Source organism: Talpa europaea (assembly GCF_964194135.1).
Source record: "Talpa europaea genome assembly, chromosome: 5".
NCBI lineage: Eukaryota > Metazoa > Chordata > Mammalia > Eulipotyphla > Talpidae > Talpa > Talpa europaea.
Genome location: NC_140071.1, coordinates 45,075,450 through 45,102,509, shown reverse-complemented (window position 1 = coordinate 45,102,509; position 27,060 = coordinate 45,075,450). Strand labels below are relative to the sequence as shown.

The following is a 27,060-nucleotide window of genomic DNA, read 5'->3' as shown; positions in this document are numbered from 1 at the left end:
CTAGACAACTTTGGAATAGCAAGAAGGGTCTAGATGCTCATAATTATATTAACTTATCATAAATTTTTTTTTAAATTTTAGAACAAAATACAGAAAATCCTGAAAAGTTTTCATATAATTGTGTACTATAGGGGCTTCATTTTGTTATATTGCCTATTATTAGAAAGGCAAATTAGGCAAGTTATTGTCTCTTCTCAATATATGTATATTATAGAAGCAAACATGAGGATTTTTGGATTATCACGTGAAATTGCTTTCATTTACTGACTATAATCATCAAGATTTTAGTATTTTTAGGAAGAGAAATAATTTGATAGCATCTTTGATAAGCTTGAAGTTTTTTTTCGTAGTTTTCTGTTCCTGACATTTAGTTTATCATCCGGAAGTGATGTATGCTATCATTTGTGTATTTGTATATATGTGTTTTTGTTTGTGTATATTTACATAGTGTATATTTACTATGACTATTTACATAGTCATAGTGACACAGCTAGATATACTAAAGTTGTGACATGACCCAGGTTAATGTTTGTTATTCTTTCTAAGTTGAAGTCATTTGTATTATTAACATTTTTTGAATTCTCACACTTTATTTCTGACTTTTTTCAGGAAGTAATTTATTGCATTTATTGAGGTACAGCACATCTAATAAAATTTTATTCATTTGATTTTAATATAATAGTTTCTTAGAGGAAAATTAAATGTAGGGAAGTTATAGAAGTGACTGTTATTGTGAACAAATTAAGTGAAAGAGATAATTTCATTTAAATATCTCTATTTGGCAACTTTTATTATTAAACCCTGGTGAGGTTGGTGGGTACTCACCATTGGGACCTAACTATGCAATGCTATTAAATTTTGCAAAAGGTCACCTAAGAAATTTCATTTTGAGTCAGTATTTCATCCCTTCAGCTTAATATTCAAATGCTATTTGTATGGTAGTTTAGGTGAATATACTAGCTAATCTTAAGTTATCATAGAGCATGTGGTCTGTAAATTTGGCCAGTAGCACTGTGGAGACCAAGGCTGTTTTTCTCTCAAGATCACAGGGGTTGGAACTACACAGCTATCCTAATTATTTAGTGGTAATGAGGGCAAATCACCTGTGATAGTTAGAAATTAACTAGTTTGAGCTGTTTTCTAAGTTCTTTATGTTTAATGGATTTTAGACTAGCAGTTTGATGTTACAGGTGCTCATGCCTCTTTATACATGAACTTGAAAATGTAATATGTGTGTATACTTTGTTATAGAGATAATTTACACTGGGCAAAAGTAGAATCCCACGGTTAAATCCTGAAATAACTGTCTGAAATTAGTAACTTTAAATGGGGATTATCTACCCTTTTATGTTTTTATAATTTGTCTCATTAGAAACAACACATCATTATATTAGAATATCACTGAATGTTGATTTGTGAGGTCCCTTTGTAATTCTGACAGAATGTCATTCTAACCCATTACCTTTAAAAAGTGTTTTTAAATAAAATTATCAGGTTGCAAATGATGCTCCCTCATTCATAAATTGATGAAGTAAAAAACATTAGCATTTACCTTAACCATATCCTTCATCATTTTAATATCTTTTAACACTAGTGTCTTACTAAAGTATTCCCATTCTGTGCCCTCTCTTCTCCAAATAACTTAGTTTCCTTTTTAAAACTACAAAATATGTGTGTAATAACAAAGATGTGAGTTACTCTGACTTAAGTTCTTAAAATAGATAACTTCAAGTGTTTTCTTAGAATTTTTAGGAAGTATAGTTGTATAACAGGTATTAGAGAGTTTTGTTTGCATGTGATCTAAAATGATAACTGAACGTTTAAAAATGTAATCTTATCATAGGAATGGTCTTACCTCCTTTTTCTTTCAGAGACTCTGCTGCATTGTCAGTAGGGTATCTTTTCCCTGTTTGTACACAATATTTATAGTACCCTAGAAAAAGAGTAGTTTGCCAAATGACACAGAAATATTAATTCCAAAGGGCACCTGTGCCCCTATGTTTATAGCAGCACTATTTACAATAGCTAAGTTATGGAAACAACCCAAATGCCCAAAAATAGATGACTGGATCAAGAAGATGTGGTACATATACACCATGGAATATTACTCAGCAATCAAAAAAGATAAACGCATGCAATTTGCAGCAACATGGATGGAGCTAGAAGGGATCATGCTCAGGGAAATAAGTCAGAAAGAAAAAGAAAAGTACCGGATGATCTCACTGAGCAGGAATTTAGAAAACCTAAATAAGGGACCAAAATACAAAATACTTTGTATTTTAATACAAAGTAAAAATCAGAATCAACAAGCAGCTGTAAACTAGAGACACACTATGGCAGAGGGAGGGGGCAGGGAGAGGAAGGATTAGGGTCATAATAAGGGAGGGTGCAATTGTATGGGGAATATAACAAAAATGAAAATGCATACATTGTGCAAAAATGATATAAGAATTATATAAAATAAAATATTTTTAAAAAAAATAAACAGTAGTTTGGTGACAGGTTGATTCTATGTTCTTTCTCTGCTTTGATGTCTTTGACTCCCAATACTTCTTTTAATCATATTAACTTAAACACTGTAAGTTTTCTACTACTCATAAACTAGCACAATTGAACATTAATTACTAATGCCTTAGAAATCTAAGTCTTCATGCTTCTCTTTTTTTTAAAAAAAAGATTTATTTATTTATACAAGCACTGGGGTACAGGCCAGAGGCGTGGGAGGGTGAGAGAATTCATCAGAGACAGAGCAGGGAGCAGAACAGGCAGAAGGACGGAAGTGCACTGCTGAAGGGAGCAACAGGTGAGACAGGAGAGGTCTGCCGCCCATTTGGGAATCTCCCTGGCTGGCAGGGGATCAAACCCATGGTGGGGAAGCTGTGGACAGCTTCACAGTGCTGCGCTCAACCCGCTGTGCCACTGGGGAGGCCCCATGCTTTTCTTTTAACTGACATAATTTTATAAAGGGGTTTAGCTAATCACTGTTATTTTCCTGCTGTCAGAATTTTGTGGAAATACATATAATGAAGAGATTAAATGCTTTAGAATCAGAGAAGTCCAGTTTCAAATCTGTTTCACTAGGATTAACTTAATCACTACAAGCAAGTTTATTGTGTTTCTACTTTCCCATTTGTAAAGTAGGCATAGACATAAAAGTAGGCATAGACTTAAAAATGGGGTTTAAATAAAATAGTGTATGTAAAGTTTGCAGTTTAGTGTAGCATCTAGTAGATGCACTATATTATTCTCATTTCTCAGTTTCTCCAAAGTACTGGCTGGGTGGTATATATCCGTAATGTTTGAAAACTGAGAATTAAAGATAATTAATTAAAATATATATTTTTTGTTGTTGTTGACAGTAATCCATTTTCTTTTCTTATATATATAGCATATCCTGCTCCTTTAACAAGTGTCAGAGGCCGAAAACCCCTTTTTGGAGAAATAGGACACACTATTATGAACTTACTTGTTGTGAGTAATTGGATTATTTTATTGCGTGTTCTTATATTGTTACTGCTTTTTAGTGTTTTGCAAGGACCAGTTTCAACCAGGGTTTATTGAGGTAGGGGTCTCTGAAAATTCACCTCAATTTTGACATTATCTAACCAGATTCTGCAGGTTATGGGCTCAGTCTCCCAATACTGCCCTTCACTTTAAGCCCCAGGTGTTTGCCTGTGCTTCTGTCCAGGTAGCTAGAGACCTAATGTTCCAGTAATCTCCTCCTCACACTTCAGGTGCCAGTTGCAAGCACAGATTATTATTTGTGCTTTTCTGACTGGCTATAAATCAGAGATTCCCAGGACACTCGTCTCAAGTTGCATTAATTTACTAGAATCATAAACAACACTCAGGAAGCCCATTTACTGACCAGGTAAGCCCATTTACTGACCATTGATTTATTACAAAGGATACTACAAATCAACAGCCAGATGGAATAGGGCAAGGTATGGAGAAGAAGCTGGGAGCTCCCGTACCTTCTCCAGGCATAACATTCTTCCCAAATCTCCATTTGTTGGCGAACTGGATAGCTCTCCATAGTCCCTCTTTTTTTTTTTTAAAGATTTATTTTTTTATGCATACAAGAGCTGGGATACAGGCCAGAGATTGGGGGGGGTGTGAGAGGATTCATCAGAGACAGAGTGGGGAACAGAACAGGCAGATTGACCGAAATACACTGCTGAGGGGAGCAACAGGCGAGAGAGGAGAAGTCTGCTGCGCCATGTGGGTTTCTCCCTGGCCGGCTGGGGATTGGACTCGTGCTGCAGAGGCTGTGGATTGCTTCATAGTGCGGTGCTTAACCCCTTGAGCCACCAGGGAGGCCCCATAGTCCCTCTTTTTGGGCTTTAGGAATACTTCATTAGGTAGGCATGATTGATTAACTCATTGGCTATTGGCAATTGAACGCAATCTCCAGCCCCTCCCCTTAGAGCTGGTATGGCCGGGGAGGATTGGAAGTTCCAATCTTTATTCAAGTTATTTTCAAGTTACTTTCCCTGGTAACCAACCCTTGACTTCGGGAGTTTCCCAAAAGTTACCTTCATTAGCATAACAATAAGTACCTTTTTATCAACCACAGCACTTAAGAAATTCTAACACTTTGGGAACTTTGAGCCTGGTACTGTGGATGAAAGCCAAATATGTATGAGAAATAGATACTTTGGTCATCTAAATTACCAAACTACATTATTTTATCTAAATCACAGTATTACAGTTATTTTTTAAATTTTTTATAGCAAATTTTATGCACTTGTATTTTTGTTTTAATTTAGTAATTCATATTAATGAGCTCTGTTTTGCTGAATTTCTTTTTAGAACATCGTATCATACTTTATGTGTTCTTGATTTTAATTGTTTTTAATTCTGCAGTTCTTATACTTTTAGTTAATATGAGATCTGCACAATTGGTGGAGCTTTGGAAATTTTAGTAGAAGCACCCCAAAGTCATTCAGATGGTAATTTTTGACAAATTGAACCTAAATTTCCTCATTTATAATAGGAATGATTAGATTAGATGATTTATCAGGTTCCCTTTCACCTCCAATTTCTGTATTTTTGTCTTTACCTGTTACCACAGAAACTTACTTCAATGGACTCACTATTAATTTTACTCATGTTTGTTTCAAGACCTTGTCTGTTTTGGACAAGCTATAGCTAAAAAGAGAATGCCCCCAAATACTGCAGCGTTCTTCCTAAGAATGATTTTCCTCTCAACGTGAAATAGCTGGAAGGATTAGTTAGTTTATTAAGTTCGTTCTACTTTCTCAATGGCATTTTGATAGTTATATATCAGAAGTCTTAAAATGTTGAATATTCTTAAAGATATAACAAATGTTCATGGATAGTAATATAAGGTTTTTGGAAATGTCATTTTTATGTAGGACCTTAGAAATTACCAGTATACCTTGCATAATATAGATCAACTGTTGATTCATATGGAAATGGGGAAAAGCTGCATAAAAATACCTCGGAAAAAATACAATGATGTAAGTCTAATTGCTTTATTTAACTTTTTAAGATGTTTATTAAACATTAGATTTCCTTAGCAGATGTCAGATTAAATCTGTTTCATTTATTTTGAATCAGACATCTAGATAGCAAAATACACTATTTTTGAAATTTTAAATGTTTCCTAGCAAGTGATTCATTTAATCCTATTCTTTTTTCTTTACTATCTTACTATTAACTGAGATAATTTTGTCTTAAAATAATTGGTTTCTGTCACATTCTCGGGGATAATTATGAAGCTGTTCAGAAATATGACTGAATTATTGTAACTAATAAAAGCATAAAATGTTAGAAGTGTTTCTAAATGACTGTTGTTTTTTTCCCAGGTAATGAAAGTAATAAATTCTTCTAATGAACATGTCATTAGCATTGGGGCTAGTTTTAGCACAGAAGCAGATTCTCATCTAGTCTGTGTACAGAATGATGGAGGTTATCAAACACAGGCCAACAGCGCCACTGGCCATCCTAGAAAAGGTGAGTTTTTGGTGTTGATCCATAAAGCTGACTCACTAAATAGAATTCTCAAAAGGGAAACACACACACACACACACACATACACACACCTCATTTGCTAAATTGATGGTGATAAAAAACAATGCTTTAGATTTACAGCTATATAAACATTAAAAAATTGCTTCTTAATTTGTTTTTCTCTTGGACTACCTTAGGTTTTAAGACCTAGAACACTGTATGCAATTTGATATTTTCAGGCCTACTTTATCCCATGTAATGGGAGTCTTATTTTCACTAATTTCCCTCTGGGATGAGGTGTTTTTTTACCTTTGCTTCAGTTCCTCATAGGGGGCCACAGGATGGGTAAGGATGAAGAATGATTTATAAAACTGTGACTAGGGGTGGAGTGAGTAGCACATATAAATGATAATACTCTAAGTTTTTGCTAAATTACCTGAATGACTACTGTGATTACAAATCTTTGCAATAGAAGGCCTAACAAATTTAAAGTTAAGTGGGAGAGTTAATAAAATTAACACATCATTATAAAATATAATCTATTTTAAATAGTCTGACATTCTGGCCACTAACTTTTTTCCCTCTGATTATAAAAGTAATATATATTCATTTTTAATAAACTTGGAAAATAGGTTTTCAAAAGTAGTGAAAAGAGAAAAGTGCCAAGATGTGGCCGCTGTTGACATCTTATATTAATATGTTAACTAGATGGGTTTATACTAGATCTTTATGCATTTGTGTTGCTTTTTACTTTTTAATGTCATTGACATTTTTGTCATTAAAATTTAACTATTTAGTATTTATTTTTGAATATATATTTATGTAGTGTAAAATTCAAGATGTAGTGCAAAATCTCTTCCTCCCTTCACTCCCAAGCTTCTCTCTCCCTCTTCACAGACAACCAAACCATTGTTACCAGTTTCCTGCATATCCTTTCAGAGACATTTGTGTGTGTGTGTGTGTACAATTAAGTAAACACATAAACATACATCTTCTTTCTTTAGTTTTTTAAAACCAATCATAACATTTGTTCCATTCTATACCTTGCCTTTTCTTTTGTTAACGTACCTTATAGATTATTCTATGTTAGTTTATTTAAAAAGTTTTACATTCCATATAACTTTGTACTTTACATGTGTACATTGTTTAATTTTTCCTTATTAATGGACATTGTTGCTAACAAACTGTGACTATTGATAAAAAATAACTTTGAACACATGCCATCAGTTCCAGTAAGTGGTGTGGTGCATCAAAATATATGTGTATTTGTAATTTTAATGTATAATTATCAAGTTCTCCTTAGAGAGTGTTCTGATTTAAGCTTTCACCAGTAGTGGATATTTGATTTCCCACACCCTTACTAACACAGACACAGGTATTTAAAATAGTACAATAACCCATTGATTATTAATATAAACATTTGAGATACATTTTTGCAATTCTTTGATTTGTTTTTGAATAAGTTCTCTACTGCCATCATTTACCTTATACATTTAATAAATATTATATAACAAATAGAAATCAGGTTAAAACATAAATAATTGTTGTGTTTTTTTAAATCAGTGACAGGTGCAAGTTTTGTAGTATTCAATGGCGCTCTAAAGACTTCTTCAGGATTTCTTGCTAAGTCTAGCATAGTTGAAGGTAAGAGTTGCATCTATAAGATTATTTTAATGTTAAGATGTTTTTCACTTCCTTTTAAAAAAGTATTTGATATTGGGCCTCCCTGGTGGCGCAAGGGGTTAAGCACCGCACTGAGAAGCAATCCGCAGCCTCTGCAGCATGAGTTCGATCCCTGACTGGCCAGGGAGCAACCCACATGGCGCAGCGGACCTCTCCTGACTGGCCCGCTGCTTCCTTCAGCAGTGTACTTCGGTCTGTCTGCCTGTTCTGTTTCCTACTCTGTCTCTGGTGAATCCTCTCACCCCCTGCATCTCTGGCCTGTACTCCACCTCTTGTATGCATAAATAAATAAATCTTTAAAAAAATGTATTTGAAACTCATAAAAGAGTATATGTAAGTTATAAAGTCTAGAACTGTAAACTTATGTGACATCACCACCCAGCCCAGGATGTAGAACATGACTAATATTTGGGTCTATATATGCTGTTATTGCCAGCAACTGTAGTCATTTTCATTACTATTAAGTATTTTCTTTTGTGAATGTATAATTTATCCATCTTTTGGTTATGGCCAGCTAGATTGTTTCCTATTTTTTGCTCTTGGGAAAAGTGGTGCTAATAATTTACTTACTGGTATGTGTGGACCCTGAGCATATGTCTGAGATTTTCTCTAGAATATGTACATGGAGTGGAATTTCTTGGTCAGTAGATTAGTAAATGTACAACTTTGTAAGATATTGCCAAGTTGTTTGGTTTGTACCCATTTATTAACATTACCATCAGAATATATAAAATTTCCCATTAATCTACATCTTCTCCAAATGTAGTATTAGATTGCTTAAATTGTATCAGTTTGGTAGGTAACTCTGAATATGTCAGTATTATCATGCCATGATAAGTAGAGCATTTTTTGTGACATATATCTTGGACAAATATATTGCCTTTTCTATGAAATGCATATTTACACATCTTTTGCCCATTTTTCTGTTGTGTTTTATCTTTTTCTTGTTTATAGTTAGCTTTACATACTGTCTTTTTTTTTAAAGATTTATTTTTATTTATTTATGCATATAAGAACTGGGGTATAGGCCAGAGGTGTGGGGGGTAAGAGGTTTCACCAGAGACAGAGTGGGGAGTAGAACAGTTGGATCTGCTGAAATACATTGCTGAGGGGAGCAGCAGGCAAGACAAGAGAGGTCTGCTGCGCCATGTGGGTGAGCTTCCTGGCCCAGTATCAAACTCATGCTGCAGTGGCTGGTGATAGCTTGATAGTCCTGAGACTTTAACCCCTGCGCCACCAGAAAGTCCCCTTATCATGTCTTTCTAATGGAAGGTCTTTATTTTAATGTAATTTATTGATATTTTATTTAAAAACCTTTCCTGTGGCTCAATAGCTATTCTCCGGTTGAGCCTAAAATTTTAGAACTTAGCCTTTAGCACTGAAGTCCTTGACTTACCTGGAAATATTTTTAGGTATTGTGTACAGTAAGGGTCCAGTGACATTTTTCTGTATTTGAATAGGAATTAATCCAGGCCAATAGGAGAGATTTTCTTTACTCACATCACTTTGGACATCAGATGTATGGATTTTTTCCTGTTTACCAAACAGTTCTCCAGTGCTCTGACACCAACTGGGTGTCCAAAAATTCAATACAGTGTTGACATTAATTTCCCATATTTTACACATACCCCACAGGTTAAGGGCTCAGTCCCATAAGATTGCCCTTCATGTCAGGTGACAGTCAAGTCTGGGACCTCTCATTCTGATCAACTGGCTATAAATCAGGGGTTTCCACCACCTCTTCTTCAAGCATAATAATGTGCTAGAATGGCTCACAGAACTCAGAAAACATTTTACTTTTTTTTTTTTTAAACTTTTATTATAAAGGAACCACTGTATATGTCAAGGCATGGGAGAGAATCATGCAGATTACGTGCCGTCTCTGGGCCTACTACTCTTCCAGCACCAATGAGGATGCTTCCTGAACTTCAGTGATTGGGAGTTTGATTACATAGGCATGATTAATTAAATCATTGGCCATTGTTGGTTGACCTTAACTTCTAGTTTCTTTCCCCTTGCCAGGTGTCCAGGTTGGGAGGTGTGAAGGGTAAGGGGATGGAAGTTCAGACTTCTCTGTTAGGCCTTACTCTCACCCTATTAATGTGAACCCAGTTCTAGTCCAAGAATTCAAAAGGACATTGATACATACAATCTTCTGGTGTCCCATTAATCTTGACACTAGATTCCAGGTTTGCCCAAACTATTGTCATTGACCCCTCAGTCCAGAAGAGCTTGTATAGGCTTAATGGGTCAGTATCAGTTATCTAAACCAGAAAGCATAGACAATTGTGGGCTCAGCTGTTGAGTTTTCCTTTAGGGATCCTGGTATTGCAGTTCTTGGTAGTGTCCAAAGCAACTATCTTATATATTTTGAATAGCTTTATGGTTGGTTGGTATAACAGGGCTAGTTTGGAATTAATTACCTCATCATAGTCAGAAGTAGAAGTTTTCACCTTTATTTTCTTAAACAGTTAAAATCTGTTAAAGAAATTAAGTTAAGTTCTTAACCTTGTGAATTTTTTCTTATTTTCTAGTAGTAAACAACCATTGGGATGATTTAACAGATGATTTAAAACATGTATCTTGTTTTGTTGGTTTTTTTTTAAGATTTATTTATGCACACAAGAGCTGGGATACAGGCCAGAAGTGGGGGGGGGGGCGGTGAGAGGATTCATCAGAGACAGAGTGGGGAACAGAACAGGCAGCTCGACCGAAGTACACTGCTGAGGGGAGTAGCAGGTGAGTCAGGAGAGGTCTGCTGTGCCATGTGGGTTGCTCCCTGGCTGGCCTGGGATCGAACTCCTGCTGCAGAGGCTGCGGACAGCTTCACAGGCTGTGTCTTAACCCCTTGCGCCACCAGGGAGGCCTCAAAACATGAATGTTTGTTACATGAGGTGCTTTTCATAATGGATATATAGGTTCATTTTGATAACAGATTTTATGACTTAGAGATACAAATTGATACTTAGTAAAATAAACGTGAAAAACTCTTCTTTTCAGATGGCTTAATGGTACAAATAACTCCTGAGACCATGGATGGCTTGCGGCTAGCTCTGCGAGAACAAAAAGACTTTAAAATTACATGTGGAAAAGTGGATGCTGTAGACCTCAGAGAATATGTGGATATATGCTGGGTAGATTCTGAAGAAAAAGGAAACAAAGGGTAGGAATTTTTTGTTACTGAAATATAATTGGGATGGGTATGGGAGGGGGTAAAAATATCCTGTTAATAAAATTAATATTTATGAATAAATGTAGAACTACACCATTAACTTAAATGTCTATATTCCAGTTAATGAATACAGTCTGTTTTTTCAGACATGTTCCTAAATAGCTTCATGTGTATTTTTCCGGCCAGGATCCTGTAAATTATTAAATGGTGGTCATTTGGGGAGGGGGCCAATGATAAAATATCCTTTGTGTAGAAGTATGGGCTGGATGTAAAGCTGAGAAAGGCAAGACACTTTCTGTCATTTGGTACCTATTTTTGTCAAGTAAGATTTCCGTTGGGTGTTTATTCTGTATTGTATTGATTCACTAGAAATACAAGCAACCGATTTAATATTACATACATTAGAGGACTTACAGAATATTACTGCCACTCCTTCCTCTTTTCAGTTACCCATTTTTTTTTTTTTTTCTTTTTTGGAGATTGGCTAAGGGGTCTGGAGCAAAGAAGGAAGAAGAGGGCTAATGCTGAAGGATTCCAAAATAGAATTTTTGAAATTCATGAGACAGCTTTTCTGTTAGGAGACTATTTAAGGTATTTTAAACCTCAGGTCTAAATTGGGCATATGAAAAAATAGATATAATTTGCTACACAATCAAGAAATCTTGGCAAATGAATATAGTTTTAATTGTTTTGAATGTAATTGAGTTCTCTTACTGCTGCTTTTAATTTATAACTTCATAATTTTTCTCCTTACTCAATTTATTCATTTAATAATTCACTTCATAGATTTGGTACTAATAATTCTACTGTATTGTGTTTTATTCTATAGTGTTATTAGTTCGGTGGATGGAATATCATTGCAAGGATTTCCAAGTGAAAAAATGAAACTGGAAGCAGATTTTGAAAATGATGAAAAGATTGTAAAATGTACTGAGGTAATTGAGAAAGATTTCTTCCCTTTACATGCTATGTCTGGATATGGGTGTTTTGTTTTTTTTTTTTTTAATTTGGAGATTTCATAGTATTCAACCTCAGAATGTTTAATACACAGATGTTTTTTACACTTTTTCCACTGTACCTTCAACACATTTCTGTACCAATCTGCCTTTCATACACTGGATTTGGATTTCCATAGGCTGATTTCAAGCCACTGTGTTGTGGTCCTGCCTGATAGCCGATAGTTAAGTTTTGGCAGCTGCCATCTTTGTACACTAGTAGGCTGTTTGACTATATTATTTTCATTTGTCTCCTATTTAAAAAAAATAAAATATTGACATCAGTTTATAATCTGAGGTGAGAAAGTTACTTCTACAAGTTCCTTTTTTTTTAACACACATATATATATATATATATAAGTTGATACGTAACTATAGATTGGTAGATTCCCGACCTCCTGGTTCACCTCCATACTCCCTCTCATTGTTCCTCCTGGACAGCAGTAAATATTATCTGTTTTTAATGTATTTTTTATGATTTTTTTGCATATAAGATAGAAACCGTATAGGATATAGAAATTGTAGAACATTATTTCTTTGCTCGAGCTTAACTTTTTAAAGGATGGTGATCTTATAGGGTGGACAAATTGTTATCTTCTAAACTGAGCTAACTAGGCTTTCATTGATATAGGTTAGGTTAATTTTAGGCAAAAAATTGGCTGTCTGCCATGTTCCGTAGCCTTTGGTTTAAAATTTTTAACTTAAAGCATAAAGCAAGCTATATATGCTCTTAACTAGTGAATTTCATGGCAGAAACACTGAATTTTATTGATAAAGTTGAAAGCTGTTACCATATTTTTAAAGCTATTTTAAATTTAAATTTTGCCTTGTTTCCTAATTAAATACATTTCAGGTGTTCTACTTTCTAAAGGACCAAGATTTATCTGTTTCAGCAACTCCTTATCAGTTCGCAAAAGAAATAGCCATGGCTTGTAGTGCTGCACTGTGCCCTCACCTGAAAACTCTAAAGAATAATGGAATGAATAAAATTGGCCTCAGAGTTTCCATTGACACTGATATGGTGAGCCATATTTTTGTGGTTTGTTTTTGAAATGAATATTATGTTAAAATACTGAAAATGTTTTCTCTAACCTTTTATTTTCAGATGAATGAAGAGAACAGAAATTTGTTGCCTATTAATGTGTACTACACACTACATATATATTATTTCGTTTAATTTCCTCAATAGGGGTCAGCAAACTTTTGTGGTAAAAGGCTAGACAGAAACTATATTAACCTTTGTGGGCTAAATGATATTTTTTTAAGATTTATTTATTTATGCATACAAGAGCTAGGGTACAGGCCAGAGATGCAGAGGGGTAAGAGGATTCACCAGAGACAGAGTGGGGAACAGAACAGGCAGATTGTCCGAAGTACACTGCTGAGGGGAACAACGGGTGAGTCAGGAGATGTCTGCTGCCCCAGGTGGGTTGCTCCTGGCGGGCCAGAGGATCAAACTCGTGCTGCACTGGCTGCAGACAGCTTCCTAGGTTGCATCTTAATCCCTTATGTCACCAGGGAGGCCCTAAATGATTTTTTTTTTTTTTTAAACTGTTCAACTCAAAAGCAGCCATCGATACCATAAACCGTAAATTAATAAACTCATCTGAGTTCCAGTGAATCTTTGTTTACAGAAATAATTGGTGGGCCACATAGGCCCACAGGCCATAGTGTTCTGACCCTTGCCCCACAACAATCTGTTCGATAAGTAAGTTTTAAAATTTATTTACTCTTGATTAGATTCTATATTCATGTGATTTAAAAGTACCAAAGATCATATATATATATAAAAGACAAGACTTGTTCTCTGGACGTATTCAGAGAGCAGTTTTCATTTTCATCTGTATAATTGGTGGCCCTGGAGATACTAACTCCAGGCTAGAATGTAAATGGTTCCCCATAGACTAGCCATGGCTTGTAGTGCTGCACTGTGTATAAAGTAACAGCCCTAGAAAGATCTCCTTTTTACCCTTGATTTCCAATTCTACAGTCTATCTCCATACTCACCCCTCATCTTCCTTTCCTGGTCAGGCAGTCATGTTTTTATATATTCTTTGTGGCTTTAGGCATGTGTAAAACAAATAATGTGTATGTCATTTTCCCCTTCCTTTACATTTTGCCATGTTTTTTAAAGATACCTTATTAAGATAGTATACATTTGTATTCTTTTTTACTGTTGCATAGGAATAATTGTGTACATAAATATACCATAATTTATTTAACTAGTCTTATGTGTATTTGGTATGTATTGATTGGCATCCAGCTGTTTAGGTTGTCCAAAGTGTTTTGCTTTTGGATGTGAGGGCGATCTGGCTGCGACATCTGTCACCCCATTGATCGCCAGGGTTGATTCGGCTGATTTGGCTGGCTAGGCGGGTGTCCCCTTCCTCCCTCACCGCTCCATGTGCATCCCTCCCAAAGCTGCGCGCTCGGTCGAAGAGGACGGCCTTCCCCGAATAGAGACGGACCGGTCTTCAGTTCAGGGTATATGAGTAGCTGCGCTCCCCTGCTAGAACCTCCAAAGTGTTTTGCTTTTGCCTAAATATGAGTTTACAAAAAGTATGTCCTGGGAGAGAATTGCCAGGTCCACATATGTATTCAATAGATATTCTATTGTCTCAGAGATTTATTTTTATCACATTTTGTGAAAGAGTTTTCCCCCACATTCCATCAGGATGGTATGTGATCAAACTTTTTAAAAAAGATTTATTTATTTATACATACATGAACTGGGGTACAGACCAGAGTTGTGAGGGGTGAGAGGATTCATCAGAGACAGAGTGGGGAACAGAACAGGCAGACTGACTGAAATACCTGCTGAGGAGAGCAGTGGGTGAGTCAGGGAGAGGTCTGCTGCTCTATGTGGGCAGCTCCCTGGCCTGGAATTGAACTTGTGCTGCAGTGGCTGCAGCGAGCTTCATAAGGTTTCGTCTTAACTTGGAACTTTGCCAATTTGACTGGTGAAAATGGTACTCCAACATTATTTTAATGTGTACTTTTCTTATAGCAAGTGATGATCATTTTACATCTAAGAACCATTTGTTTTTCTTTGAACTTTCAATTCATATCTGATAGTTTTATATATTTTGTAATTGTTTATACATCCAGTATAATAGACTTCAAAGCAATTCTTCGTAAGAATGGTTAAATGGGGCCTCCCCGGTGGTGCAGCGGTTGAGCGCTGTGTTGCGAAGCTGCCCGCAGCGAAGCTGCCCGCAGCCGGCCACCAGAGGAGGGTCCCACATGGCGCGCAGACCTCTCGTGCCGCCCGCTGCTCCCCTCAGCAGTGTACTTCGTTAGTCTGCCTGCTCTACTCTCCGCTCTGACTCTGGTGAATTCTCTCACCCTCCTGTGCTTCTGACTGTACCCAATGCTTGTATAAAATAAAAATAAATAAATCTTTAAAAAAAAAAAAAAAAAGAATGGTTAAATGTAAGTGAGTGCATGTGCTGGAAGTTTGTTTTTCTCCAGCCAGTACATGTTATATTGCAACCCCCCCATTCTGACCCCAATCTCTCCCCTCCCGCCCCCCACCCCCCAAAAAATGTCTCTGGTTCATAGTTTTTTGTTGATTTTGATTTTCACTTTCTTATAGTTATTCATTTTCCTGGTCCCTTATTTAAATTTTCTAGATTCCTGCTATGAGTGAGACTATCCGGTATTTTTCTTTTTCTTTCTGGCTTATTTCGCTGAGCATGATCCCTTCCAGCGCCATCCATGTTGCTGCAAATTGCATGTGTTTTGGATAACACAGTTCTTGTTGGATAGAAGAACTTACATTTTCATCTCATTTAAAAAAACTTCTTTTCCAAGGAACCATCTATCATTTGTTATTTAAGAAAACACTGTTAATATCTTTCAGTCAAATGTGTTAAAAATAGAATTTTCACCAGCAACATTAACTTTAAATATTAAGTATTACAAAAACTATTTCAAACTTTTTAAATAGATTTGTCTTAGTACCATGTGTATACTTGGGAGAAATATCAGGGTGAGGCCAGAGGTGCAGGGGTGAAAGAATTCACCAGAGATGGAATGCATCAAAGAAAAGGTGGATTTATTGAAATAAAGTGCTAAGAGAAACAGTAGGTGAGGCAAAGTCTGCTTACAAAGGAAGACTTGAGGCTTTCTTTCATACTTTGTTTTTATGGGCTTTCTTATTTGAGGTGCCAGTGTGTATCAGTTATCTGCTGGGATGTCTGGTCTTGGGGCCCCACCCTTTGACATGTCCTTGCCTCTGCTACTGCATTTCTAAAGCTGAGCTGGTTTTTCTGGTCATGGTGGTCTGTCTTACGGTTTTGTCCCCAAGGCAACCTTAAATTCTCTTATCTAGTCAAGCTCTCCACCTGCCCCCCCCCCCAAAAAAAAAAAAAAACTGCCTGCTGGGCCAGGAGGGGGGACTTAGTTTTTAACCTTATTAAATTGTACCCGGACAAAGGGTTTTTATTTAAGTCATATTGGTAATTATTCAAAACTTCTCCCCTCCAGTGGTTTCCATGTTCATTGAGAGGAACCTAAGCTAGGAATTAGTGGCAATTTTCAATTTTTATATTTGGAAGAGAGAGAATTATTTTATAGTAGATGGATAGAAGAAATATAGAATGGAAAATGTTTTATTAAAAAAAATCAAGATTTTCTTAATATGCCTAAACTGAATGTTTTTTAATAGTTTATATTTATCTGCTGAACTAAACGAGATTACTCACTTTTAAGATTGGCTTAACAAGATTTTTTTTTTTTTTTTTGGCAGGTTGAATTTCAGGCAGGATCTGAAGGCCAACTTCTGCCTCAGCATTATCTAAATGATCTTGATAATGCTCTAATTCCTGTGATCCATGGTGGGACCTCCAACTCTACTAATTTACCGCTAGAAATAGAATTAGTATTTTTCATTATAGAAAATCTTTTTTAGTGAAAGGACATGAGTTATATATTGCAAACTAATTTGTTAAAACTAACCCCAGCACTAAAGCTGAAATGCCACAAACACTAAAAGTAAGTATGTTTAATGTCCAAAACACCTTAAGCTTTGCTTTTTAGGTAGGAATGTTTTTTATTTTAGTCACTAACAATATTCAAATCTCTAAAAATTTAAGATATTTACAGTTTTTGAAGCTTTATACTTCAAAAATTCTAAAAAGATAAATTCCTCAGTAAGAAACTTGTAGCATTTACTGTGTTATTTAAATGCTAAGCCAAAGTATCTGCATTTTAGGTATACCTCTTTATTCCAAGAATGATTTTAATGAAGGCTCTTTTCAGATGTAATCTTATGCAGGAAATATTTGCTTTATGTTAAATTGTTTTTCAGTGGCACAGACCTGTTTCCAAATCTTGGACTTACATGATTTTTTGAATAAGGCAGATAACTTACTTGTATAATTGGAGTGGAGATCTACCTCCATGATTAGATAAACACTGATTGTTTGAATTAAAATCAGAATTTTGCCTTTTTCTCCTCAAATTATTATTATATATATGATTTTCTTGATTAAATGGGCATTCTTAAAATAATTGGTGGTGCTTCAAGATTTTGTGCTTCTATATTTAAGTATATTGTTTTTATAGTGAGACCATATGATTCAGTATGTGTTTTATAAACCTTTAATAATTTATAAATAGGTAATATTTTTGTATCACAGTGCATTATTTTTCTTCCTTCTAATGTATACCACTGTATTTATCACTTTTAAGAGTGATTGATGACAGGCCAGATGACCTTTGAAGTAGTCATTATGTAGCAATAAATAAAGCCTACAACAGTTGTTTTTTTTTTTTTTTCATTTTCCCTTAGAAGTGTCTCGCAACTGCATATTTTCATTGACATCTATGTATTCAGTATAAATTTTAATGGGTGACTTTTGCATATTTAAGATTCTTTATATGGCAGATATTTTTTATAACAGGGTATTAACATAAGTTATATTCTGCGTATTTGAAACTTAAGAGAGCTTTCCTCTTCAGCAAAATACAAAAAGGTGTGTTATGTAGGAAAAAAAAGTAAAGGACATATTTTCGTTAGTCCTGTCATTTAAATTATATAAAATGTAGTCATTATTTTGATGGCTTTTTTACTCTGTGGATTACATGTTTTTGTATCACAAACACGTATCTCAAGAAAAATAAACTACACTAAATAGTCCTGTTTCAAGAAAAATATTTATAAACATCTCAATTTGAAGATCATGTGAGAGTTCTGTCTAAGGCTAGGAGAGACTGACAAATTTCACCATTTGGGCATATAGTTCCTTCTGAGTTACATCTATAGTATAGCCAGAGATAGTATGGACGAGAATATCAACTTTTTGGAAATAGGTATTTCATAAGTAGTGTAAAATGTCACAGATATTAAATACTTTAAGTGACAACATGTAATAACTTGTGAAATTTATTGAAGTGGTATAAGATAAAGAAGACTTGCATATCAAACTCACTGTTCTTTATGTAGTGTGTTTATTTTGCACTATAAGTAACAGTATAACCTGTGAATATTGAACTCACCTTCAGATAACCAAACGGTGGAGAGCTCTTTATTGGATACATTTGGATTTGTTTGCATTTAATAAAAATGTAAATTATTATGTGCCTGAAATTTAGAGGCACATTTTAAAGTATTATTTATAGATACATTTCTGAAAACATTTGTTACTGTACGGTCATGTTCTTGTTGGTAATTATTTAAATTTTAAATTGTTTTAAAGGTGAAGAAAAAGAACAGTTCTTTGTACTCAGTCTGTATTGATCTACTTTTGGTCTTAGGTCTTTTAATACTATTTTCTTTCTCTGAATTTTTGAAATAGGTAGTAAAATCTAGCCCATTTGTATTATGCAGCCATCCAGCAAGTTTTGTCTTTATACCTGCTCTGTGCAGAGCACTTTACTAGGCTTCATTGCTTGGAAGAGGAATGAAATAGCTCTTTCCCTCTTGCAGCTGAAGTGGATGTGTGAAGTGGATGGTTAACAAAGTAAAAGTGTTTGCTGTAATAGAGCTATGAATCATGACTAGGTCGTTGAAAACCAACACAGGATAGTCATGCCAAGAATGAGAGGGAAACCTAAAATCCTGCTATAGGAAGTAAGCATTAAACTTGTCTAGGCAAGAGTTGAAAATCTGACAAGTAGATAATACATGGAAAGACTGAACTTTGCTTTTTAAGGAGGTTTATTTTAAAGAATCTTCTGTGTCGTATGAATAGCTCACCTTATAATTTAATCAGAAAAGTAGTAGACTGTGAACTGCTTAAGTTTATAATAGCCTAGATTTAGATACTGTTTCTCAAGTGAAGACCAGAAAGTTGTTTCTATCAAACTGAACTTTTTTAATAACAAGCATAACTTTGATAACTTGACTTAAAATTTAAAGAGACTATCTTGAAATAAACCACAAACTTCCTAACCATCCTTGGGTTTTTATTTCTTCGTGATTTAGTGATTTGATATATATGATATACACATAATTAAAAAATCAGAAATTATTTATCTCCTGATCCTTTTTAAAAAAGGTTTATTTTTATTTATTTATGCATGTAAGAACTGGGGTATAGGCCAGAGGTGCAGGGGAGGGTGGGGGGGGTGAGAAGATTCACCAGAGACAGAGTAGGGAGCAGAACAGGTGGATCTGCTGAAATACATTGCTGAGGGGAGCAGTGGGGCAAGACAGGAGAGTTCTGCTGTGCCACGTGGGTTAGCTCCTGGCTTGGGATCAAACTTAGGCAGTAGTGGCCTGCAAGAGCTTGATAGTGCTGAGACTTAACCCCTTGTGCCACGCCACTGGGGAGGTCCAACCTCCCATCTTATATGCATCTACCTGTCTTCCCACTCTACGATCTCAAGAAGTAATCATTTATATTTCTTTTTGTGCATCTTCCCAAGATTTAGGTGCAAAATAGCAGTAATTACTAATACATAATTTTATTTTCTCCCCTCATGTTTTTATATAAAAGAACACAATGGTACCTCCTCAGTTACTTTTTGTTCTTTATACTTATTATAGAATCTTAAAGGTTTCCTTGTTTCTGTCAAAGTTCTTTTATCAGTGTTTGATAAAAGCATCTTAATTCCAGAAAGGCAAGAAGAAAATCCATTACAAGAATTATGACCATATGTTTTAGTAGGAGGACTGTTTTTCCCATAACAACATTATTACTAAAAACACTTGAAGGATTTCTTTTTCAATTTGGGCTTTATTTAATGCCTTTATTTTTTTCCTTCCAGACATGAAATCTTGCTATCTAAATTTATCTTTTTCTCACTTGATACATTGATATTTTTTTTTCACATCAGATTCTTAGGAATTTGAAATATTTTATTTTCTATGATTTGTATTTAGTATGGAATGATAGGCAAATTTTAAAATTTAACATTTTGGGGGAAATATTTTCTGCATTTGCATTGGTAAAATTACAACCATATTTTTATGCTTTTTGCAAGTGAAGAGCTAGGTTTCATTCAAGTGCTTTATTATGAACTTATAATAAATAAATGTTTATTTTTCCTTTTTGGAGGGTAAGTTGCTAGCCAGCCTCCAAGACAGTCCACAATGAACTCCGTATCTTGGTATTCACATCATTGTAGATCTCCTTCCACATTGTACCATTGTTGGTCTTTTTGATCAATATAATACAGCAAAAGGGATGGAATGTCATTTCAAAGATGATATTATAAAAGGCAGGCATCCATCTTTGGTGCCTTTCGTCCCTCCCATGTCATCCTTCCCCCTCTACTGTTCTCTGTCTCTCTGCCCTTCTCTTTCTCTCCTCCTACTTCCCCTCTTTCAGAGGAGCCAGCAGCCACAAGTAGGCAATCCCACAAAGAAGTCCATTTGGTGACAAACTTAAATCTCTTGCCAAAAGCCATAGGTGTGGAAGTGGATTCTTTTTAACCCCAGTTAAGCTTTCCAATTGTAGTCTGAGCCAAGAGTTTGACTGCAGTTTCACAAGAACCACTCAACTAAGCTACTCTCAGATTCTAAATCTCAGAAAATGTATAAGATAATAAGTACTTGTTATTTTAAGCTGTTCAGTTTTCTGGTGATTTGTAAAATGCAACAATATGTACTAGATAACTAATCCAAGGTACCTATACCTTTGAGCAGTTTAAGTGAAAATTGCTAAAAGGCCTCCCTGGTGGTGCAGCGGTTAGGCGCTGGGCTGCAAAGCTGCCCGCAGCCTCTGCAGTGCTGGTTCGATCCCCGGCCACCGGTGAAGGGCCCACATGGCGCACAGACCTCTCCTGCCGCACCTGCTGCTCCCCTCAGCAGTGTTTCGGTTCTTCTGCCTGTTCTGCTCCCCGCTCTGGCTCTGGTGAATTCTCTCACCCTCCCGCGCTTCTGACTGTACCCAGTGCTTGTATAAATAAATAAATAAATCTTTTTTAAAAATTGCTAAAAATAATTGGACAGGGCCTCCCCTGGTGGCGCAGTGGTTGAGCGCTGGGCTGCGAGGCTGCCCGCAACCTCTGCGGCGCCAGTTCATTCCCTGGCCTCAGGCGAGGGTCCCACACACACAAAATAATAATAATTGGACAGAATTAAGCATATTTCTTAACATTTATAGATTAACATTTAAAGATTTTGTGCCACAAGTATTATGTGCTAAGTGTAGGAAAACAAGAGAAAGAGTAGGATTTGGCCATGTAGGAACAACTATGCAATTGTGGGAAACTTCCTGTTTCTAGAAATTGCATGTTGGGATATTTAAATACATGTTCCTGCTGAAAACAATAGCTGATTAAAAAAACATTTTAAAACAAATGGAATTCGAGAAATATGGAATGTCCAACTTAAATATAAAGAGAAGTTAAGAGAACATGGAGCCTTACTGTGACAACCTTACAAGATGAAGAGGACAAATCAAGGTCAAGCTCCACACAAGGTGGTGAATCTACCAGGCAATGTCTGTTTAACAGAACTTCCCCAGAATAGGATGATGACTCTCTCCCACCCCTCCAAGTATTTAACCTTTAGGATGAGTATGAACTAAAAATATAAAGTTATGTAAAATTATAGGTACAGTTTGAATTGCCTACATAATCCAAAGAAACCACTTAACTTGCTTTAAAGTGCGCCCCTACTGATACCTCTAGGTGCTGAGAAAAATAAAATGTAAAATCCTTTCCATAGAAAAAACTTAATTTTAGACATCAAATTACTTTTAAAATTCAACGTCTAGTAACAGTAAAAAATAAGTGAGTACTTAAGGAAACTCATCCATAAGCAAGAGTAGAAAAAATGAAAATGAATAAAGACTTAGGCATCCAATTTGTGTGTTCTGTGCCTAAAGAAAGGCTCAAAGGTACTTCTAGACAATGGGAAACCTTAAGAAGTGATGGGAGCTAATTTGGGAAAGAACTGAATACAAACATTGCAAGAATATAAGAAGCAGTTTAAAACTTAGTAAATGATTTTTATGACAGAATAGGATATAGCCTGCAGTGGGAATTACATACTGAAATATAAATCAGGAGAAAATATGCAGAGGACGGTATAGAAAGACAAAAAGCTGGAGTGGATGGAAAGATCAGGAGATAGGATATCTAAGAAGTAGATACAATGTAGAAGTTTCAAAACTAATTGATAGACATGATGCCACATATTCAGAAACAAGACACTAATTAGAAAACACGAACTTGCAAGTGATGCAAGGATTTGGATTCAAGGATTTGAGGATTTGGATCCTTGTTTTGGATGCCTTGTTTTAAAAATACACTGAATTGCAGAACAAATTTGAGATAAGAATTAAAGTAAGTTGAAGCCATCAATGTAGGCATATTTAAAAAGAAGTTGGAGACAACCAGATTGTACAAGTAGATAACTTTTTAGTTAGGTGATAGTTATTGGGCTTGCAGAAAACTTTCCATAACAAAATAAAGGCCAGGAGGCTTAATATATGCGGCTTGGAATAAACTGTAAGGTCAACTACACTTATTCAAGAGTGAGTTATGGGCCTCCCTGGTGGCGCAGGCGGTTGAGCATCCCACTGTGAAGCTGTTCACAGCCTCTGCAGCGCAGGTTCGACCCTAGCCAGCTGGGAAGAAACCCAGATGGCCAGCAGACCTTTCCCGTCTCGCTGCTGCTCCCCTCAGCAGTGTATTTTGTCAGTCTGCCTGTTCTGTTCCCCGCTCTGTCTCTGGTGAACCCTCTCACCCTCTTGCACATCTGTCCTGACCCCGGTTCTTGTATAAATAAATAAATTTTTTTTTAATTTTTTTTTTAAGATTTATTTATTCAAGCATACAAGAACTGGGATACAGGCCAGAGGTGTGGAGGGTGAGAGGACTCACCAGAGACAGAGCAGGGAACAGACAGCCAGATTGACTGAAATACACTGCTGAGGGGAGCAGCGGGCGAGTCAGGAGAGGTCTGACGCCCTGTGGGTAACTCCCTGGCCAGGGATTGAACTCATGCTACAGTGGCTGCAGATAGCTTCATAGGTTTCTCTTAACCTCTTGAGCCACCAGGGAGGCCCCAAAATAAATAAATCTTAAAAAAAAAAAAAAAAAGAATGCCTGAGACCCAGGCACAGGTTTAAAAAAAAAAAAAAGTTATGTATATTGAATCAAAGGTCACATTTCCACAGATGACCACCAGTTGGCTTCAAGTTAGTTTAGGGACTGATGGAAAGGATGAACTGCACATTTTCAAGCTGAAGCAATGAATTATGAAATTATTCGTATTAAAGTTAACACTGACAACTTTGAAAATGCCGTACAGCCAGCAGCCCTTGGGGGCTTTGAAATCATACCACCTGTAGTCTTAAGGTTGAAGTGTGATTCAGGGCCTGTGCATATTAGTGGACAGTACTTAGTAGCTATGGAGGAAGATGCAAAGTCAGAAGATGAAGAGGAGTATGTGAAACTCCTAAGTATACCTGGAAAACATTCTGCACCTGGAAGTGGTAGCAAAGTTCCACAGAAAAAGAGTAAAACTTGCTGCTGCTGAAGATGATGATGATGAGAAAGCTGAAGAAAAAGCACCAGAAATCTATATGAAAAACTCCAGAAGTCAAACCAGAATGGAAATGACTCAAAACCATCAACACCTAGATAAAAAGGTTAATAATCTTTCAAAAAAAAAAAACTCCAAAAACACCAAAAGAACCCAGTTCTGTAGAAGATACTAAAGAAAAAATTCAAGCAAGCATAGAAAAAAGGTAGTTTTCTTTCCAAAGTGAAAGCTGAGTTCATCAGTTTTGTCTTCACAAAACTTCCAGATCACTGATCAGGAGGCTAGTCAAGATATCTGGTAGTGGAGGAAGTCTTTTTAAGAAAATAGTGCAGTTTGTTAAAATTATCTGTCTTACTTCATTTATCTAACAGTTGGTATCGGTTGTTCTTTTTATGATGTAGGGTGACAGCTTTCCCATGTCTTATAAATGTCCAGGTTTCATTGCCAGGAATGTGTTGTCCAAGATGCCTGTTTAGTTTTTAAAGATGGAACTCCACCCTTTACTGGGCTTTAAGTATGTATGGAATGTTACACTAGGGCATAGTAGTAGTGATGGTCAGACAAATGGAAAAGGGAAGACAAAAATATCTGTGTGAAATAAACTCAGTATTTTAATAAAGTGAAAACATACAATTCTTATAATTTAAAAAAGTCCACAAATAACCCAGTTTAAACATGAGCAAATGATTTGCATTTTTCCAAAGAAAATATGCAGATAGCCAATAAACACTTGAAAATATGATCAACTTTATTAGTCACTAGGGAAATGTAAATTAAAATCACGAGATACTTCATATCCATTAGGATGGCATAATTAAAAATAAATAGCATAATAAGTGTTGGTGAGGGTACAGAGAAAGTGAAACCCTCATTGCTGGTGAGAACGTAAAATGGTGTGGCTGCTTTGCAAAATTGGTGGTTCCTCAAAAAACGGTGGTTTTAAGATGGTTCCTTAAAAAAGTTGACATACGAAACAACTCCATTCCTATGTGTATATGCCCAGGAGGAATTCATCCACATACTCCAGACATAACTTACCCATGAATGTTGACAGTGCTGTGAAAAATGAATGTTCAATACAGACTCCACCTTGCTGAATTTTTAGCTTTTGAAAAGTATTTGCTGACTGGTTCTCTGATTAGCATAGACTTCTCCATGAACTATAGAACAGCAATTTTTTTTTAAAGATTTATTTTATTTATGCATACAAGAACTGGGATACAGGCCAGATGTGCGGGAGGGTAAGAGGATTCACCAGAGACAGAGCAGGGAACAGAACAGGCAGACTGACAAACTGCTGAGGGGAGCAGCAGGTTAGACAGGAGAGATCTGCCGCACCATGTGGGCATCTCCCTGGCCACCTGGGATAGAACCTGCGCTGCAGAGGGTGCAGATGCCTTCACAGCACTGTGCTCAACCGCCTGCGCCACCAGGGAGGCCTGGAAAAGGAATTTTTTTCTTTCTCTCCCTAGCAACTAAGGCCAATTTGACTAAACACCAACAAACAAGGATGAATATAGTCAATCACAATTTTTTGTAAACTATTTATGCAGTCCTATCCTTCCCTCATCTTTCTGCGTTTAAAATCTTCTTGCACCAAGACTGCAGCAGAACATAGCTGGCTGAATTTGTGCTCCCTGATAATACAAATCTGATACGGTTCCCCAAATAAATGCTGTTGTTTTATTTTAGACCTGTCATGTTTTTTCCCCACTAGCCAAAAAAGTGGAAACAACCCAAATGTCCTCACATTAATGAACAGATAAAATGTATATGCAAACAATGGAATCTTACATTGGGCACTGATACTACAATATGGATAACCTTAAAAACATTTTACTAAGTGAAAAAAGGCAGTCACAAAAGCCGATATATTGTGTGATTCACTTGTATGAAATGTCCAGAATAGGCAAATCCATAGAAACAGATTAGTGGCTGCAGATGTTGAGAAAATGGTGAATGACTGTTATGATGAAAATGTTCTAAAATTGACTGTAGTACTGTTTTCACAAATTTATGAATACTGTAAATGTTTATCATCAGGTAATTACAAATCAAATATAAATCAATCATACATCAATAACGCCTTTAAAAAAAACCCATTGAGGTCATTGCTTTCTGAAACTCAAGATCAAGGATTATTCTTGATTGTACCAGAGAACACAAAAGCCTGGCAGAGGGTTGATTGAAATAATTACAACTCAAGTCTGGAAAGAGTAAAATAATATTAAAATCTGACATGTTGGGTGAGGAGAGTTGCCATTTGTATAAAGTCAGGTGATGTACTGTCATCCTAATTTTACAACTGGCAAGTCGAGCTGTGTTAATCTGAGAACCAGAAAATGGTAGTGCTATGTTGTTAATTCAGATCAATCTCACTCCACCAGCACTCTTTTTCCTGCCCCAGTTTAGCTGTGGAAAGTGGGCGAATATTCAAGGAGTGCAATATTCAAGTGGGTGCAAGTCAATATTCAATATTCAATATTCAAGTGGGTGCAAGTCCCGCTACTATGTGTATTTTGTTAGCAAACACCGGTAGAAAGCAAAAGGCAGAATCCTCGTGCGGAAACATTCATTTTGATAAAGATGTTAAGGATGATCAAAATACACAATCATTGTTTTTAAATTTATGCATACAAGAACCGGGGTACAGGCCAGAGGTGGGGTGTGTGTGAGAGGATTCACCAGAGACAGAGTGGGGAACAGAACAGGCAGACTGAATGAAATACACTGTTGAGGGGAGCAGTGGGCGAGACAGGAGAGGTCTGCTGCATCTTGTGGGTTGCTCCCTGGCCGGCCAGGAATCGAACGTGTGCTAGTGTGGCTGCGGATTGCTTCATAGCGCGGTGCTTAACCCCTTGCGCCACCAGGGAGGCCCATGATCATTATTGGAGGTAATGAACTATATCAAACTTTAGAAATTCGCACCCCATACCAACAACTGCTTTCAATTCTGGGGTTTCATCCTCTGCCTCTAACGTAGCCTTCAGGACTGTTTTCTGAGGTATCTTTCAAAACAGCACCGTGCTCCCTCCGGCCCGAGGGTAACAGCCCCGCAGACGGCGAGCGAGCGAGTTAAGTTCATCCGCTCCTGCGCGCAGGCGGCTTCCGCTTCCGCTTCCACTTCCGCTCCCACTTCCGCTTCGGAGCTCCTCCCAGGCGGCCCTCGAAGGCGTCTGCAGTGGCCCTGGTCTGCAGTGGTTTGTGAGTGGGACTTTCACGCCATCTGTGACCCGTCAGAGGCGGCGCCCGTGGTTTGGCGCCTGCGCGGTCCGCGGGCGTCCGTTACC

At 36.5% G+C, this 27,060-nt stretch overlaps 1 protein-coding gene and 1 pseudogene across 2 annotated transcripts in view; both read left to right on the top strand.

Annotated features, from left to right (window-relative positions):
- The window catches only part of ZFYVE16 (zinc finger FYVE-type containing 16), a gene marked incomplete at both ends in the record, with an annotated part of 31,699 nt that extends 14,961 nt beyond the window's left edge, over window positions 1–16,738 (top strand). Inside the window, 8 exons of the mRNA XM_084234210.1 lie at window positions 3,389–3,471; window positions 5,379–5,483; window positions 5,832–5,979; window positions 7,540–7,620; window positions 10,660–10,822; window positions 11,661–11,766; window positions 12,680–12,847; window positions 16,577–16,738. Coding sequence (XP_084090336.1) covers window positions 3,389–3,471; window positions 5,379–5,483; window positions 5,832–5,979; window positions 7,540–7,620; window positions 10,660–10,822; window positions 11,661–11,766; window positions 12,680–12,847; window positions 16,577–16,738 — 1,016 coding nt within the window. The remainder of the gene's footprint in view (window positions 1–3,388; window positions 3,472–5,378; window positions 5,484–5,831; window positions 5,980–7,539; window positions 7,621–10,659; window positions 10,823–11,660; window positions 11,767–12,679; window positions 12,848–16,576) is intronic.
- Window positions 16,739–23,402: 6,664 nt separating this feature from the next.
- On the top strand, window positions 23,403–24,086 carry LOC311170519 (nucleophosmin-like; annotated as a pseudogene). The gene has a single exon. The product of its transcript is annotated as a nucleophosmin-like (transcript).
- Window positions 24,087–27,060: the final 2,974 nt, after the last annotated feature.